At 48.6% G+C, this 15,385-nt stretch overlaps 1 protein-coding gene across 2 annotated transcripts; it reads right to left on the minus strand.

The window, feature by feature from the left end:
• Nucleotides 1-71: 71 nt before the first annotated feature.
• MKS1 (MKS transition zone complex subunit 1) lies at nt 72-12,705 on the minus strand. 2 transcript variants are annotated; one of them, XM_037163748.2, is made up of 18 exons: nt 12,598-12,705; nt 12,079-12,188; nt 10,910-10,980; nt 10,354-10,509; nt 8,905-9,002; nt 8,613-8,741; nt 8,250-8,354; nt 7,685-7,793; nt 7,079-7,135; nt 5,993-6,035; nt 5,665-5,730; nt 2,678-2,748; nt 2,248-2,317; nt 2,032-2,139; nt 1,211-1,344; nt 604-686; nt 420-517; nt 72-319 (listed from the first exon to the last, which is right to left on the minus strand). In XM_037163748.2, the coding sequence occupies exons 1-18, from the start codon at nt 12,675-12,677 to the stop codon at nt 228-230; spliced, it is 1,680 nt and encodes a 559-aa protein (XP_037019643.2). In that variant the 5' UTR covers nt 12,678-12,705; the 3' UTR covers nt 72-227. The 2 variants fall into 2 exon arrangements, with proteins under 2 accessions (XP_037019643.2, XP_037019644.2); XM_037163749.2 differs by lacking the exon at nt 72-319 and having other exon boundaries at nt 430-517; nt 2,079-2,139; nt 12,598-12,687.
• Nucleotides 12,706-15,385: the final 2,680 nt, after the last annotated feature.

Consider the following 15,385-nt stretch of genomic DNA (forward strand, 5'->3'; position numbering starts at 1 on the left):
CTGAAATATGAATATGGGGGCCACAGGGTCTCTGGCTTTCCTGCCACGTGGCTAGGAAAGACTAGGCAGACTAGGCAGAGGGGCTGGCCTGGGGTTTCCTCAGCTCTTCCGGTTATTGGTACATCTCTAATGACATCTCTAATAAGGAGGGTGTGGAGGTGGGAGAGCACCGGCCTTGGCTATGGCCCGCCGTATCCTCTTGCTCAGAGGGACAGAGCTGCAGTAAACTAGGAGACCACGGTTCCCGAGGGGCTCACTAGGTCCTGGGGAAGGCTTCCTCGGGCCTCCTGCATACGGCGCCGGGCGCGACGGAAGGCCTCTGTGATGGAGCAAATACAGGAGTCAGCTGCCATGGTGTGGGGGGAGGAGTGTGGCCCATGGTGACCCCAAGTGGCCAACTTGGGGGAAGGGGAACCTACCCAGCACATTGTGAACAGAACTCTGCTGGCTGAATCCTTCCAGACGGTCCAACACACTCCGCATCCTTTTCCGGAGGGAACTGGACTCCATGAAGGCCCTGAAGGGGAGTGTGCCACATGGCCAAGGCTATTCTCCAGCCCCCAGGGATAAGAAGCCCCAAGGCAGAGGTCCAGGGTCACTCACCTGGACTGCTGCAGACAGTGCAGGCGGAAGGTGACGCTACCTGTGGTCTCTGTTCGGAGCCCAAAGCGGCTCAGACGCTCCCCCTGTGGCGTAGGGTTGGACAGCATCAGGTTTCTGCACCGTTTTCTGGTTTCCTGGGACCCCAGGCACCACACTGGCCTCACTCTCAATGCTATTCCCATTCTTAGGGAAACGGGTTCTGTTGGGGAAACCTCATTCCCTCACCCAGACTCCATCACCTCAAGGCTACCCTGGGCTCCGGGCCTGAAAGGAGAACATTCCAGTCTCAATGAGAAGAAGCCCTGCTGATTGTCCCCACCTCGGCTATCAAGGCCTCAGGGATGGGCTGGGAAGAGGGGTGGGTTATTCTGATGGGAACCAAGGGAAATCTCAAGTACGCAATTTTCCAGAGATCTGCTAGGACAGCAGTGCAGGTATTTGCACCTGGTTCAAAATGCACCTATGACTTCCAGCTTAAGCAACAGGAAGGGGCTATGTAACAATGAAGTAATGAACAGTTAAGGGGCCTTAACTCAGATCCCACCTTCAACAGATGAGACAGGAACCTAAGTTCCTGGCACAAACTGTCCCCAGAGACAAAAATCACCTTGAAGGTCCCTGGAATCCGCACATAGGACAGGTCCTCCAGTTCCAGAGAACCACCAAGGAAGAACCTCCTCAGCTCCGCCACTGTGCCAAGCTCCATGGGTCTCCACGTGGAGACTGTCAGGATGTGTGAGCCTGTGCAGGATGAGGAAAATGAGGCCAGGGCCAGGAAGGCCACTCGGTGCCTGGCCGGCTCCCCAGCGCTGACACTGGCCCAGTCGCCACTGCAACACTGTTCTGGTGACAGTCTGACCTGTGGTGACGATGATCATGGTGGGGGTTTATTTAGGGCGCCCGTTTGGAAATTAGTCAGACAGAAATTCCGCTCTCAGCTCTGCCCGCTACCACCCGCGCACCCAGGTTAAGTTTCCTAACCTCCCTGAGGCTCATTCTCATCGCATAACATGGAAGCAACACCACCTGCGCCTCCCAGGGCAGCTGGGAGGATTGAGGAGAAGCACCTCGTACAAGGCCAGGTGCGCAGTACAGGAAGTGGCACTTTCACTCAATTTTAAAACAAACACTGCCGCACTCTGCCAAGCAGCCTCTCCCTCTGGGCTGCAGGTCAAATCAGAGGTGCATAGAGCGGTTCCAGAGGCACTCCGGCCCCTCGGCTTCACAGTTAGCTGCACTTTCACTCAGCCGTCTCTAAGGAAGTGGGGAGATTCCTCAGCAGGAGCAGGGACTCTTGCGAGTTAAATGCTTCTAATTCCTATCTACCCCTCCTTCTCCCTGGAAGCAGCTGAATCTTTTGGAAGTGTTAGTCTTGTTCCTAGGATCCAGGGCATGTGGGCCATGGGAAGGGCAGGGACAACGGGTCACCTGGGGTGGTAGGCAGCACCGCAGCCCCGTAGCCTTCCACACGGTACCTCTGCCAGAAGTCCAGGGAGAGGACCTTGCAGTAGAGCACAGGCCACTCTGGGAGAGCCTCTGGGAGCAAGTGAGAGAAGCAGCCAGGTCACAGGAAGCCTTCGTCAGGAGGGGGCGGTGCCTGAGGAGACCCAAGGCCTGGGACCCTGCAGCTGCTGAGCTACCCACCAGCTGATTCGTCCTCATGGAGGAAGGAGGCCTCAAATGTGAATGGATAGGAGAAGTAGGCCACTTTGTCCTAAAAAAGAGTGTCATTTTATACTCAGTGTTGTGGGGTAGGTAAGGCCGCACCTAAAATTTATTCTCCCTGTAGCCAAGGTCACCTTCACAAAGGGAAAAAGAATGATCGCCCCAGGTGGGAAATAAAAGGTTGAGGCAAAGGGAGGGCAACCCAATTACCAGCTGTCCCCATTTGCACAAAAGCCGGGAGAGGACCACAGGACTAAGCAGCCCTGCAGAGCCCCACAGAAGGGCTGGACCTGACTCTGGAATCTGCCTAGAGGGAGTGGCTGTCGACCGGATACATCTTCAGGGGCCACCCCAGGGTCCGAGTCCTGTGCCCTTTCCGGTACCCCTTCCCATACCACGTTTTCCATACCATTCCCAGGGACTTGGTGGCACAGGTCTGTGTTATTCCCGAGAGCTGCTGGAACTCCGGGCTTGACCAGTCTGAAAGTCAGAGGCAATGGACTGTAAGTTTACCTGGGAGGAGGGCGAGTCGCTGGGAAACAGACACAGCTCCTTCATGCACTCATTCTCACAGTCACTCATTTCACTTTTACTGAGTGCCTGCTCAGTGCTGTGACAGGCACTGGGGACATCTTGGTGACCAGATAGAAAGGATCCCTGTCTCTCAGGGACCCGACATTCCCACGGGAGGGAGACGGACAAACCAACAAGAGACCATCAGGTGGAGAACAATGCAATGCTGAAACAAAAACAAGGGAAAGGGACTGAGTGGCCTGGACGCTCATTTCAATTGAGCGGTGAGGGAAGACCTCTCGGAGGTGACACTTAGGCTGAAAGCTAAACTCAAGAACAACCAGTCACTCAAAAATATGACAGAAAGGGTTTCAGACACAGGAAATGGTCCTGAGAAGGCTCAGTCCTGCTTTGCTTCCTGGTCAGGAGACAGAAGAAGACAACCAATTGATGTTTCTCTCTCCCCTGCCTCACCCTTCTTCTCTGTGTAAAACAAATGAAAAAATGTCCTCAGGTGAGGATTAAAAAGAAAAAAACTGACTTCCGGACAAGATGGAGGTGTAAGTAGACACGCAGTACCTCCTTGCACAACCAAAATAAGAACAACAGCAATTTAGAAACAAAAAACAACCAGAACTGCCAGAAGACTGAACTGTATGGAAGTCTGACAACCAAGGAGTTAAAGTGGACACGTTCATCCACACGGGTGGAAGGGGCTGAGTCAGGCGGCCAGGCCGAGAGGGGTTGTGGAAAGGACTTGTGGCAAGGCTGTGGCGGCTGACCAACGGATGCAACAAGGTGGTGGATTGTGGAGGGGCGCGGCACACAAGGCAGCTGGCTGACCAGGCAGTCACACATTTGCATGCAAATAAACCAGGCGAAACTGGGGTGAGAGAGCAACCCAGGGTCCCAGTGTGGGGAAATAAAGCCTCAAAACACTGACTGAAAACACTTGTGGGGGTGGGGGTGCCAGGAGAAATTCCCGGCCTCACAGGCGAGTTCATTGGAGGGACCCACAGGGTCCTAGAACGTACACAAACTCGCCCACCTGGGAATCAGCACCAGAAAGGTTTGCTTGGGGAAAGTGGTGGAAGTGGCTGAAATCCTACAGAGAGAGGGGCAAGCGCCATTGTTCCCTCTCGGACTCTTTCCCCACAGCATCACAAACCAACGACTGGGTTCCTCACTGTGGTGAACACCTAAGGCTCCACCCCTCACTATATAACAGGCGCACAGAGACAAAAATAATGGCCCAAATGAAAGAACAGATCAAAGTTCCAGAACAAATACAACTAAGTAACGAAGAGATAGCCAACCTATCAGATGCACAGTTCAAAACACTGGTAATCAGGATGCTCACAGAACTGGTTCAATTTGGTCGCAAATTAGATGAAAAAATGAAGGCTATGCTAAGTGAAATAAAGGGAAATGTACAGGAAACCAATAGTGATGGGAAGGAAACTGGAACTCAAATCAATGGAGGGGACCAGAAGGAAGAAAGAAACATCCAATCAGAAAAGAATGAAGAAACAAGAATTCAAAAAATAAGGAGAGGCTTAGGAACCTCTAAAACATCTTTAAACATTCCAACATCTGAATTATAGGGATACCAGTAGGATACAAGGAAGAGCAACAAGTGGAAAAGTTATTTGAACAAATAATAAAGGAGAACTTCCCCAATCTGGCAAAGGCAACAGACTTCCAGCAAGTCCAGGAAGCTCAGAGAGTCCCAAAAAAGTTGGGCCCAAGGAGGAACATACCAAGGCACATCATAATTACATTATCCAAGGTGAAAGATAAGGAGAGAATATTAAAAGTGGCAAGAGAAAAGAAGACAGTTACCTACAAAGGAGTTCCCATACAACTGTCAGCTGACTTCTCAAAAGAGACCTAGCAGGCAAGAAGGGGATGAAAAGAAGTATTCCAAGTCATGGAAGGCAAGGACCTACATCCAAGACTGCTCTATCCACCAAAGCTTTCATGTAGAATGGAAGGGCAGATAAAGTGCTTCTCAGATAGGGTCAAGTTAAAGAAGTTCATCATCACCAAGCCCTTATTAGAAGAGATGTTAAAGGGACTCATTTAAGAGAACGAAGATAAAAAAACATGTATAGTAAAATGATAGCAAACTCACAATGATTAACAGCCATACCTAAAAAACAAAAACAAATTAAGCAAACAACTAGAACAGGAACAGGACCACAGAAATGGAGATCACATGGAGGGTTAGCAACAGGGGAGTGGGAGAAGGAGAAGGGGGGAGAAGGTACAGAAAATAAGTAGCATAGATGGTAGGTAGAAAATAGATGGGGAGAGGGCAAGAATAGTATGGGAAATGTAGAAGCTAAAGAACTTATAGATATGATACATGGACATGAACTAAAGGTGGGGAATGTGGGTGGGGAAGGGTGTGCAGGGTGGAGGGGAATGAAGGGGGAAAATGGGACAACTGTAATAGCATAATCAATAAAATATATGTGAAAAATTTAAAAACAAAAAGAAAAGAAATAACTATTTCCAAAGGCCCAGCCTTGGACACTTGAATAGTTCGAGGTTAACAGAAGGTCAGGAGCCATCTCTGTTTCTCATCAGCCAAGGAGGCTGATGACCCACTAACCCTGCTTCTCTTTTCTCTCGTGAGAAGCATGGAGCCAGGAGCCAAGAGAAGAGTTTCAGCGAGAAGAAGGGAGCCTTGTCAAGTGCTCCTGAGAGGTCAAGTAAGGTGACAGCAGAGAAGTAACCACGGATTTGACAACCTGGAAATGACCTATGACCTTGAACAATGATGGTTTTCATGCAGGAGCAGGAAAGGAAGCCTGACCAGAGGCCTATAGAAAACTCTCAGAATGGGAATAAGAAAGGCGACTCATGATCGTTACTTACTAGTAGCTGGTAACTCCACAAAGAAGTGGACGTAGAGATTGTCATACTCGTAGCCCTGGGCTGAAACTAAGAACACAGGAACCTGTTTTCAGCTTCGTCTCCCACCGCCCATGGCACCCGCCCAGGCCCAAGGGGTCTGTACCCTTCTGGAAAGAAGTCCCTCCAGGGCCAGGAACTCTCTTGTGTTTCCAGGAAAGGCTTGTGGCCGAGTTTTCCAAGTACCGCAGACGACCCAAGGCCTCCAGGGGGCCAGGTGGATCATGTCACACTCCACTGGGGCCCATGACCGAGATTAAGAGATCTCTGTCATCTCTGGCAAGACACTTACCTACCTCTCCATTCACAAAGAGCCGGAAGGCGCCGGGGACAGTCTAGGGCAGAGAGAAGCGGGGCAGGTCAGGAGGTGCGGAGGCACCAGCGCCTCTGGCCCGTCTGCGGAGGACCTGACACTGCGTGTCGGATTCCGTGCGTCCCTGACACCATTCCTCCCCACCCCGCCACTTCACACAGCCGTTTCCTAACATACCTGAAATCTGTCACAGGGAGGAAGGAAGCACATAATTTAAATGGTGGGGAGGGCGACACGGTATGGGAAATTCGGAGGACTGGCCAAGGGAAGCCAGGCAGCTGTGCTGCCCTGTGTGCGGGGAGGCGGAGGCCCCTGCCCCCTTCAGACGGCTGAGGTCGGGCCGCTAGTGAGTTCCCCCTTCTAGCGATTTGTGTAGCTGTCTTATCTACCTTTTAACATTGACCATCTGCTGATAAAGCAGTAGCAAAATAGTGAACGTTAATTTCTTAGAGAGGGAAACCTGCGCCTTGTTCTCCCTTTCCATCCTTGTTTGCAGATCTACAAATGGGATTCCTAGGATGTGGGGACACGACAAACATGACGTAAAATACTGGACCTACACGGTTTTGTTTTTAAAGGGCCAAACTGTTTAACAAATAGAGATGACACCCCTTCCCTCTCTATGGGGCTCTCAGGGGAAATATCCACATGAAGTGAGGAAGGCATTTTTCTTTATATTTACTTTTAAATTCATTATAAAGTAATACTGAGCGCATTACCACTGAAAAAATTAAAAACTACATACATTTAAGGAATAAAAAGCAAACACCCTGCTACGTCCCCTCACCAACCAGTGTTTGCCTACCATCCCCCACCCCGCCTCTCCCCAGAACAGCCCAACCCAGCAGGTGTGTGCCCTTTAAGGCCTTTCTCTCTGTGTCAACAGTTCTACATCAATATGAAGTGTTTTAAAAACACTAACAAGGACTCTGCCCCTTATGCTATTTTTTTACTTCCTTTTGACATGGCAGAGTGTATCTTGGGGACCCTGAGGAGAGGCACGATGACAGCCAGTCGGCCTCCAGCTGAACCCAGTCACAGTGCTGCAGGCAGCCAAGGACTCACCATCTCGAAGTCGGTGCCCACCAGGCTGCTGAGGTACTCCTTGTGCCGGCCATAGAGCTGGGGAAGAAACCCAAACCCAGCCCAAGATGTGACCCAAGCCGGACCAGGGTTCAGTTCTGAACGGGAGGGAAAGAGCCCTCATGGGAAATGCCACCGAGAACTGGAGGCCTAAGCATCCCAGCCACTGACATTTTAAAGTGAAGCCCAGGGGTTGCACAATCCACTGGCCTGGGACCAAATCCTGGTTCTCACACGTACAAGCTACGTGGCCTTGGGCAGACTGCTTAGCTTCTCAGTCTTAGTTTCCTCATTTACAAATGGTAGCAATAAAAGTATTTACCTCAAAGAGCTATCGTACAGTCTAAAGGAAATAAAGTACGGGAAACAGCTAGCCCAGAACATGGCTCAAAGAAATGGCCGTTATGATGATGGCGATGATGTCTAATGTGATAAAAAACGTGGCTCTGATATGTCAGCAATGCTTCCTGAGTCAGGTGAGAGCCACGAAGAGCAGCCCGTGCAATTATGGACATCAACCTCGGACAAGGTCTCAGCCCCCGGCGCCAAGGCTCACCCCTTCGGTGCTCGGAAGGAATTAGCTCTTACATCCTTGAACACACGCTGTTCCCGCTCCTCCTCCTCCGGCTGCGCGAGGGAGGACACATTGTCGATGGTGTACTTCCACAGCTCCTGCTTCTCCCCCTCGGTCTCAATTCTGTAAGGTCAAAGCCACAGAGGGACCGACTCTAATGACAAGAGACGGGGCCAGGACATCCCTGGCACCCAGTCCTCTCACCTAAGAAACGCACAGGAGGGGCTAGGTGATTTCTAATTAATAGTTCTGTTATTCCAGGACATAGAGCTAAAGAGCAATTAGCCCAGAGGAAAAGACCTAGCTGAGTTTATCTCACCCTGTTCTGGTTAGTCCCTATATTCAGCAGCACAGAGAATTATTTTCACTTCACTATACAGCTGAAGTTATCATTTTCAAATAGGTGTAGTGATACACGTTCTGAGAACAGATTCCCAGTATCCAAGGGGTCAATGACCCAGAACAGAACATGAACAGCCGCAACAGATGAGGGGCTTTCTGCACATCTCAACTGGGGGCAAGAAGAGAAGCCAAGGGGGAAAATGCCAGGCTCTACCACCCCTTTTGTTCTCTCCTCACCTGTAGGGTCCTTTGAGACCAGTGAAGTCAGGTTTTACTGTGATCACACCATTGCTGTCCACCTTCAGAGTACAGAGGACATGTTCATAATTCTTATAGCCGAGCCTAGAAACCAGGAAATCCACAAGGTTCAGGATCACTGGCCACACGTCCAGGGAAGGAGGAAGATGTGGTCGGACCATGTCAGGGGAGAGGACAGAGGCTGTAGTGAGAATTACCGCATAAAACTTTTTTCCAAGAAAAATAAAAAGGGGGAAAATCCTTCCCTCCCACATACCCCAGAATGACTGCAGCAGACAGCTCATCGCTAGTGAGAGGGGACGTGGACCAGGACCTGGGCTGGGCAGCGGGAGCTTTACTCACTTGCCATAGGGCCCCAGGTCTGCCATGATGTACATGGTCTGAAGAGGGGTGTTGATGACATGGTTGCTCCTGATGAATTCTTCTGAGGGTTCCCAGGTGACAATTCGTGACTTGAGGATGCCGCCCTCCCTGGGAGACACCACAGGAAGGGTCATTTCCCTGGCACCCGCTGAAGAGCCTGAAGGAGGGGCACAGGGGAGCTCGCCCATGTGGAGGTCTGTTGCAGAATGGGGAGCTCTAACTGGTGGACATACCGAGAACGATGGGCCCCCCACAGTCCCCGTGCACTCACATCCCTCGCCTGTCCTGCCGGCGCCGCCTGACATTTGCCATTCGCTCGACCAGGAATGATGGCACCTCCCTGGCCGCAGTGGTCATTTTCTGACAGTGCTGGGAAAAGAGAGCAGCCTTGTGGGACCCAGTTGGCCAGGGCCACATGGGACCAGTACCCAAAGGGAAGTCTTCCTTCTGAAGCCTCATCCAGGACCCAACCTAAAATCACACCTCACCATATACATGGGAATGGAGGGGAGCAGTAGCACAAACAAGCCAAAGATTCCTTGCCTTACTTTGCCCTAAGCTTTCAGCAGCACATCAACCTTCAGAGATGCATCTACTGATGCTAATGTTGAAAGAGCTGCAATTCCTGAGCACATACCAACAAAAGGTTGGGGGAGTTTCCTGGTAGATGTTGACATTAACCAGGTAGTTGGAGGATGCCACACGGGGCAGAAGTGTTCTGTGGGAAATCCACACATGGGAACTAAGCACTAACTATAATTTTACTCACTTTTCCCAAACAGACAACCCAAATTGTGTATGATGCGAACCTATAGCTTTCTTAATAAAAGCATCAGTATTTCAAAAACTTGCACTTAACAACTATTCCTTGGAGAGATCTACAAGGTTATAGATAAAAATCATGAAATAGTGCCTCTATCCTCCCTTAAATAGTTTAAAATCTCTGAGAAAACAGTATCAGGCAGTAACTGAAGAAAATGTTAAACAAGTCCATCAGGGTGTGCCGGGATAATTGAACCAAACTGAGGACATAAGCCATTGGCCGAACTGAATTCCTGTTCAACACCATACACTCAGAGTTTTGACTGAATCCCCTGGTCAGTTTTATCTAGATCAGCAATTTGCAACCAGTGTGGTAGAAGAATTTTTAAATCACACAGTACCTGACTGTTTAGTCGGAGGCTCTGATCTCTTTTCCCTTAGATCGTCAAATAAGAATATGACAACAGCCAACACAACAATAGCCGTCCAGTGTGAATGAATCAAAACTATACTTATTTTTCATCAGATTGGCAAAAAATGTATCTTTTGGTGTGCTGCAGAATTTTGGTAATTAGTTCATGTGTGCCATCAGATGAGAAAGGTTGAAAACCGCTGATCTAGGTGGTTCTAGACCCCACCCACCCATCTTATCTCATGACGCAGGGACGAAGCAGAGTGCAGCGGCCACTTCTCTGGGTTTGCAGCCTGCAAGCCTATCCTCAGAGACGTTGCCAGCTCCCGCCGGCCCCCCAGCGGGTGAAGAAGGGATGAAACCACACCACCTGTAGACTCTGCCCACACTACTCCAGCTTGGCTGCCAGCAGCACAAGTCAGATCATAGACTGGCTCTCTGTCACCCCTTAATTGGCTCCTGATTTAACACCCAGAACCCAGTGAGGCCAGAAAGCTCAGGGAGGCAAAGGAGAAGGTAGCTATGGGACCTTGGAAACAACAATACCTCCTCCAAGTTGGTGTATCTATCAGAGTCCGTGTAGGTGAAGATTCGTCGGTTCTTCCTTCTTCCTGTATCCTCCAGCTTTAGGATCTCCTGACGGTACTGATGATCCAGAGGGCTCTGGCAGGCTGCTTCATTTTGGTACAGATCTACTTCAAACTGAGGTCACAAGGAAAGAGATCTACCGAGACTCTGTCAAACTTTTGTTCCTATAACTGTTTAATGAAAACAGTTCTATGGGGCTTATACAATCCACCATGTTGTCGTAGCCCATTTTCATTTGTCTAAACTAATGGAGGGCAGGGCACCCAAAGGATGTAAGAGTTCAAAGGAACCAGAGTGATGGTCTAATCCAACTCTGATGTTACTGATGACATGTGGAACAGAGGTGAAAAGGACCATAAAACTGGGTAATGGCAGTTGCTATGCTACACTGCCCCAGCTACAAGCTTTCTGGAAATCAGTCTGTCAGTCTGTATCAAGAATCTATCCCTGCCACCAGGCAGGTGGAGGCAGACCAGGTGGAGGTAGACTGAGCAGACAAGTGACACTGGCTCACCTGGCTAAAGAGCTTCTCCTGCCATCCAATCAAGACCTCCTCCTCTTCCTCTTCATCTGGGCGGTGTCCACCTCCAAAGACAACAGGGTGAGTCAAAGGTCTGAGCAAAGCCAGCACCACTTCTTGTTCTGTGGTTAGTTATCATCAAAGTCTTGCCCTTACATTTGCCACAAAACCAGCTGGAGCTCAGTGATTTCTTAAGCACTCATTCTGCACAAAGGTTGGAGAGGTTGTGGTTGTGCAGAAGCCAGGATTAAGACCCAAGAAGTCTTAGTCACTTCTCTGATTTGAATAAAAGGAAGACATGCCTTCTAGGAATCATTTAATCTAATTCAATGTCAGGAGCTGAAATTTAGATATAGGCTGAATAGCTCTTCCTCAATCCCAATTGTCTACATTTGCTTAAAAGGAACCCTGGCATTTTGATCTTTACTATTCCTGAAGCCATATATCTAGAATCACAAACACTGTAACCTTCGGACCAAGTTTTAGGAGAGAAGAGGAAAGGCAAATAAATGATTATATAAAAAAACAAATCTAACACACTCCTGTCTGAATGTGCCCTCGGCAGAGACACATGCTTCGCCACCCACCAGCCTACACTCTCGCCCAGGACTACTTGTTAACACAAACTAAAGCAGAGACTAGAGGCCTAACAGAAGCACGCTGTCCTCTCCTCCTCACTCTTCTGCCTTCTCAGAGAAGGAAAACCACAAGAGCACAGTTGATGTTAATAGGCATGTTTTCCAAGCAGACTCCAAGTTTTAAAATCATTTTAACGAGTGTCTATATATATACTTCGAATTTGGAGCATATTTTCTCTCAGAAAAAAAATGCCACAAATGAAATTTAGGTTGCCAGGAAATTTTATATCATATCTAAAGTATGGCCTTTTTACTTCCCTCCACTTAACTGCAAGTAAGATCAGCATCTTGATGGCAAGGCTCGTTCCTATTCAATTTTCATACACATAACATAGCAGTTGAAATGGCCTAATCAAGCGCTGGCTTCAACTTTTACCAACCATATGACCTTGGACAAGGAACCCAGCCTCTCCATGCCTTTTCTCAGACTACAGCCCCGAGTCTATTCTGTTTTAACAGGTCACCACTACCGTAGTCCCTTCCCAGGTACCAAGGGGGGCAAACACATCACCACCAAACACGCACTGGCGGTTGGGTGAGGCCTGAAAGTGGCCAAGTCTATGAGGTCCTTCCCGCGCTGGGCAGCAGGCTGGAAATGGAGGAAGTTGCTCGATGTGATTCTTTGTAAGTGGACTCTGTCAAGAAAAGAGAAGCCCAAAATATTCGTTAACAGACGCACAGCCTGGAGATGAACACCAAGCAAAAATGGGGGAAACAATACCACGGTGTGCAGGGTGCACACAACTGAGGGGTGGTGGGGCGCCAGGTCCTAAGGGGAAGAGTGGGGGTGCAGGAGTGTCCTGGGGACACAGGCTCCGAGGAATCTGGGTTTGTGTGGGTCTGCAAGCTGTGGGTGGGGAGGGTGCAGGCAGGAAAGGGGGAGACAGAGGGAGACCGCGGAGGCAGTGAAGGGGACCGTAAGCAGAAGTGGGGGCCGCCGAACACTGAGAGGTGAAGTTCAGGCCCGAATGATAAAGAGAGAACATTTTATGTTCTCTATGTCTGAGAACATAAAAGCCCGGGGCTCTGGGACCATGCGACTACCGGAGGCGCAAGTTGCGCACGGGGTCCCGGGAGCGATAGACAGCCTCCCCGGTGTCAGTGTTCCAGACAGCTTCCGCCATGACAGCCGCAAGGCGCCGCGACTGCGCCGGAAAGCGCGCCCCTCCCAGTTCTCCTGGCAACGGAGACGCTGGGCTCGGGAGGTGGTGGAAGAGCTGCGCGCGCAATCCTCGGTTCCTAGCGCGGAGCGGAAACCGATTTACAGAGTAGTCCCTGAAAGGCCTGGCGTCGGAGCGCCCTCCAGCTGGGGTCTCCTGGGACCACCGATTATCACAAGTGAGACCAAAGCTCACCCACTCCCAAGGCCGACTTGATGCACTTTACAAATGAGACTAAGGCAGAGCCATTGGTCCTTTTCATACATGGTGGCGGGGACCAGACCCAGATTCCTTAATTCCCCACCACTGCTTTTGCCATCACACCACCCTAACTTCCGCGGAATGCTCGTTTCTTTGGCCTGAAAATCGGTGGGTGTGACTTGCGTAATGTTTCTATTCTTTCCAAAGAAGTCAGAGAAGGTGATGACACTCATACAAACATGAAGATATATTCTTGGAAGAAAAAGAAAAAACCCTGCCAGAAGATTGGTTAGTCCTTGTATTTAGTAACTCAGAGGAAGAAAAAAGAAGGAAGCTAGCAGTTCTGGGGTTTTCCCCTGCATGGGTTAGCTCCAGATTAAGACCTTAGATGTGCACTGGCTTCCTGAAAAGCGAACAAAGTGTCATTCAGAAGTAACGCTTCAATGGACTAGCAAAGGCCAGATACCTCACAACCTCCTGTCTAGCAGGCTTCCCTAAGGTGGTGTCAGCAGTCTTTAGCCTTTGGCATTTGCTACTTTCCCCAAACAGAATAAGCAGTTGTCCTCTGAAATCAGGACTCTTACGCCACTTTAATTTTATTGCAATGGGAACCCCGGGGCAGCAGAGCTGCTGCCTTAGTAACACAAAGGGCTCACCATAATATTCGCACCATTATTTAACATCTAACACAGCCTGAGCGTTTTGTTTGCATTGTCCCTAATTTTCATAGAAACCCCCTAAATTGTTATTGTTATTCCCACTTATTGATGAAGTTAGTGAAGGCCAGAGCTTGCTAAGGTAGAACTCTAGTAAGTGATGAAGGAGCTGGGATGCTAGCCCAGGTCTGTCTTCTGAAGCCTGAACACCTGCCACTCTGCCTTGCAGCCTCCCACCTACCAGTTTATTCTATTACAGCACACAGTTTGCAACCTGGAGAATAATAACTTCAACAGATGAAACCATGGAGGCAGGATACTAGCTCTTAAGAAACATTCTCTCTCATTTTTCCTTTTAAAGTTGTAAACAGACAGCAAGCACTGTAACAAATGAACAACGAATGATAAATATGGAGACTGCATCAACAGTTTAGTTTTATAACCATATCAAATTTATAGGAAAGTCAATCTGATATAAGTAAAATATATCTGTACCACATGGTATGGGAATATAAGTTATTTGTATAAGTAACTATAATTGAATTATTTTTATAAAGGCAAACTAGATTTTTATGTTTTTGTTCACTGCTTTCTATAAATCAGCATTCTTAAAACTGGGGTCCGTGAGCGGTGTTCAAGGAGTCTATGAACTCTTTCTAAAAGTATGTGGGGAAGGGACCATTTTCTGGAGGGAGTTTCTAGCTTTTATCAGACTCTTAAAGGAGTCTGTACCCTGATATCAAGAATGGCCTGATCCCCACTACACTTACATACTATCTTGTTAAAAGTCTAATATTTGAGTTACATAACATAAAGAGAAAAATCCACTGTACCATCGCCAGCAACACTCCCACCCTCAGCCCCAACCAGGATGGTTAGGAGCTGACATTTACTGTGTTCGCCCTAAATTTAACACCAAAATCTGAAATCTTTTGGTTTAGAAAATACTTGCACAAACCACCTAATGAAAGGTAAATATTATTGCCTACATTTCACATATTTATGTTAAGATGTTAATTTCTCAATCTTATGACTAGGAAGCATAGAACCTCAGAGGTAAGTCGAGATGCTCTGATGTAAACTAGTGGGCTCACCTTTGAACTATGCTGCCTCCTTATATCTGCTCATCCCCATCCCCTCCCCAGACTTGTTTCTTTGCAAAACCAGCCCCATCTGAGCCACATCAGAACAGCCCACCACTCCTTCTTTTCCCTCCCCAGTTGACACTTCACAGTTTATTTGAGCTCTCCTTGCTACTAGACTTTGGGAAAGCAGAATAAAAGGAGAAGGAATCTCACAAAGTGAAATATTTATCTACCACAAGATCCAGCAATCCCACGCCTAATCATTTACTCAAAAGCAATGACAACATATATCCACAGAAAGACCTGTATGTGAACGTGCATAACAACTTTATTCACAACAGTAAAAATGGGAAACAGCCCAGCTGTCCACCAACATGTAAATGTTTAAACAAACTGTATATCTTTTTATTTTTTATTTTTATTTTAATTGTTGTTTAAGTATGTTTTCTGCCTTTTACTCCCATCCCAGCCCACCCCCCAGCCCTCCCCACTTCCCTCCCGTTTCCACCCCCCCCTTGTTGTTGTCCATGTGTCCTTTATACTTATTCCTGCAAACCCTTCCCCTTTTCCCCTGAAATTCCCTCCTCTCTCCTCTCTGGTCACTGTCAGCCAAACAAATCATATATCTTTATGATGAAATACTCCTCCACAGTAAAACACAAGGTAACCACTGATACATAAAACCAAAAGTTATTTTGCTAAATGAAAGAAGCTGGACACAAAAGGCTAT

Source organism: Artibeus jamaicensis, unplaced genomic scaffold, assembly GCF_021234435.1.
Source record: "Artibeus jamaicensis isolate MK-2021 breed Jamaican fruit bat unplaced genomic scaffold, CSHL_Jam_final contig_1998, whole genome shotgun sequence".
Lineage (NCBI taxonomy): Eukaryota > Metazoa > Chordata > Mammalia > Chiroptera > Phyllostomidae > Artibeus > Artibeus jamaicensis.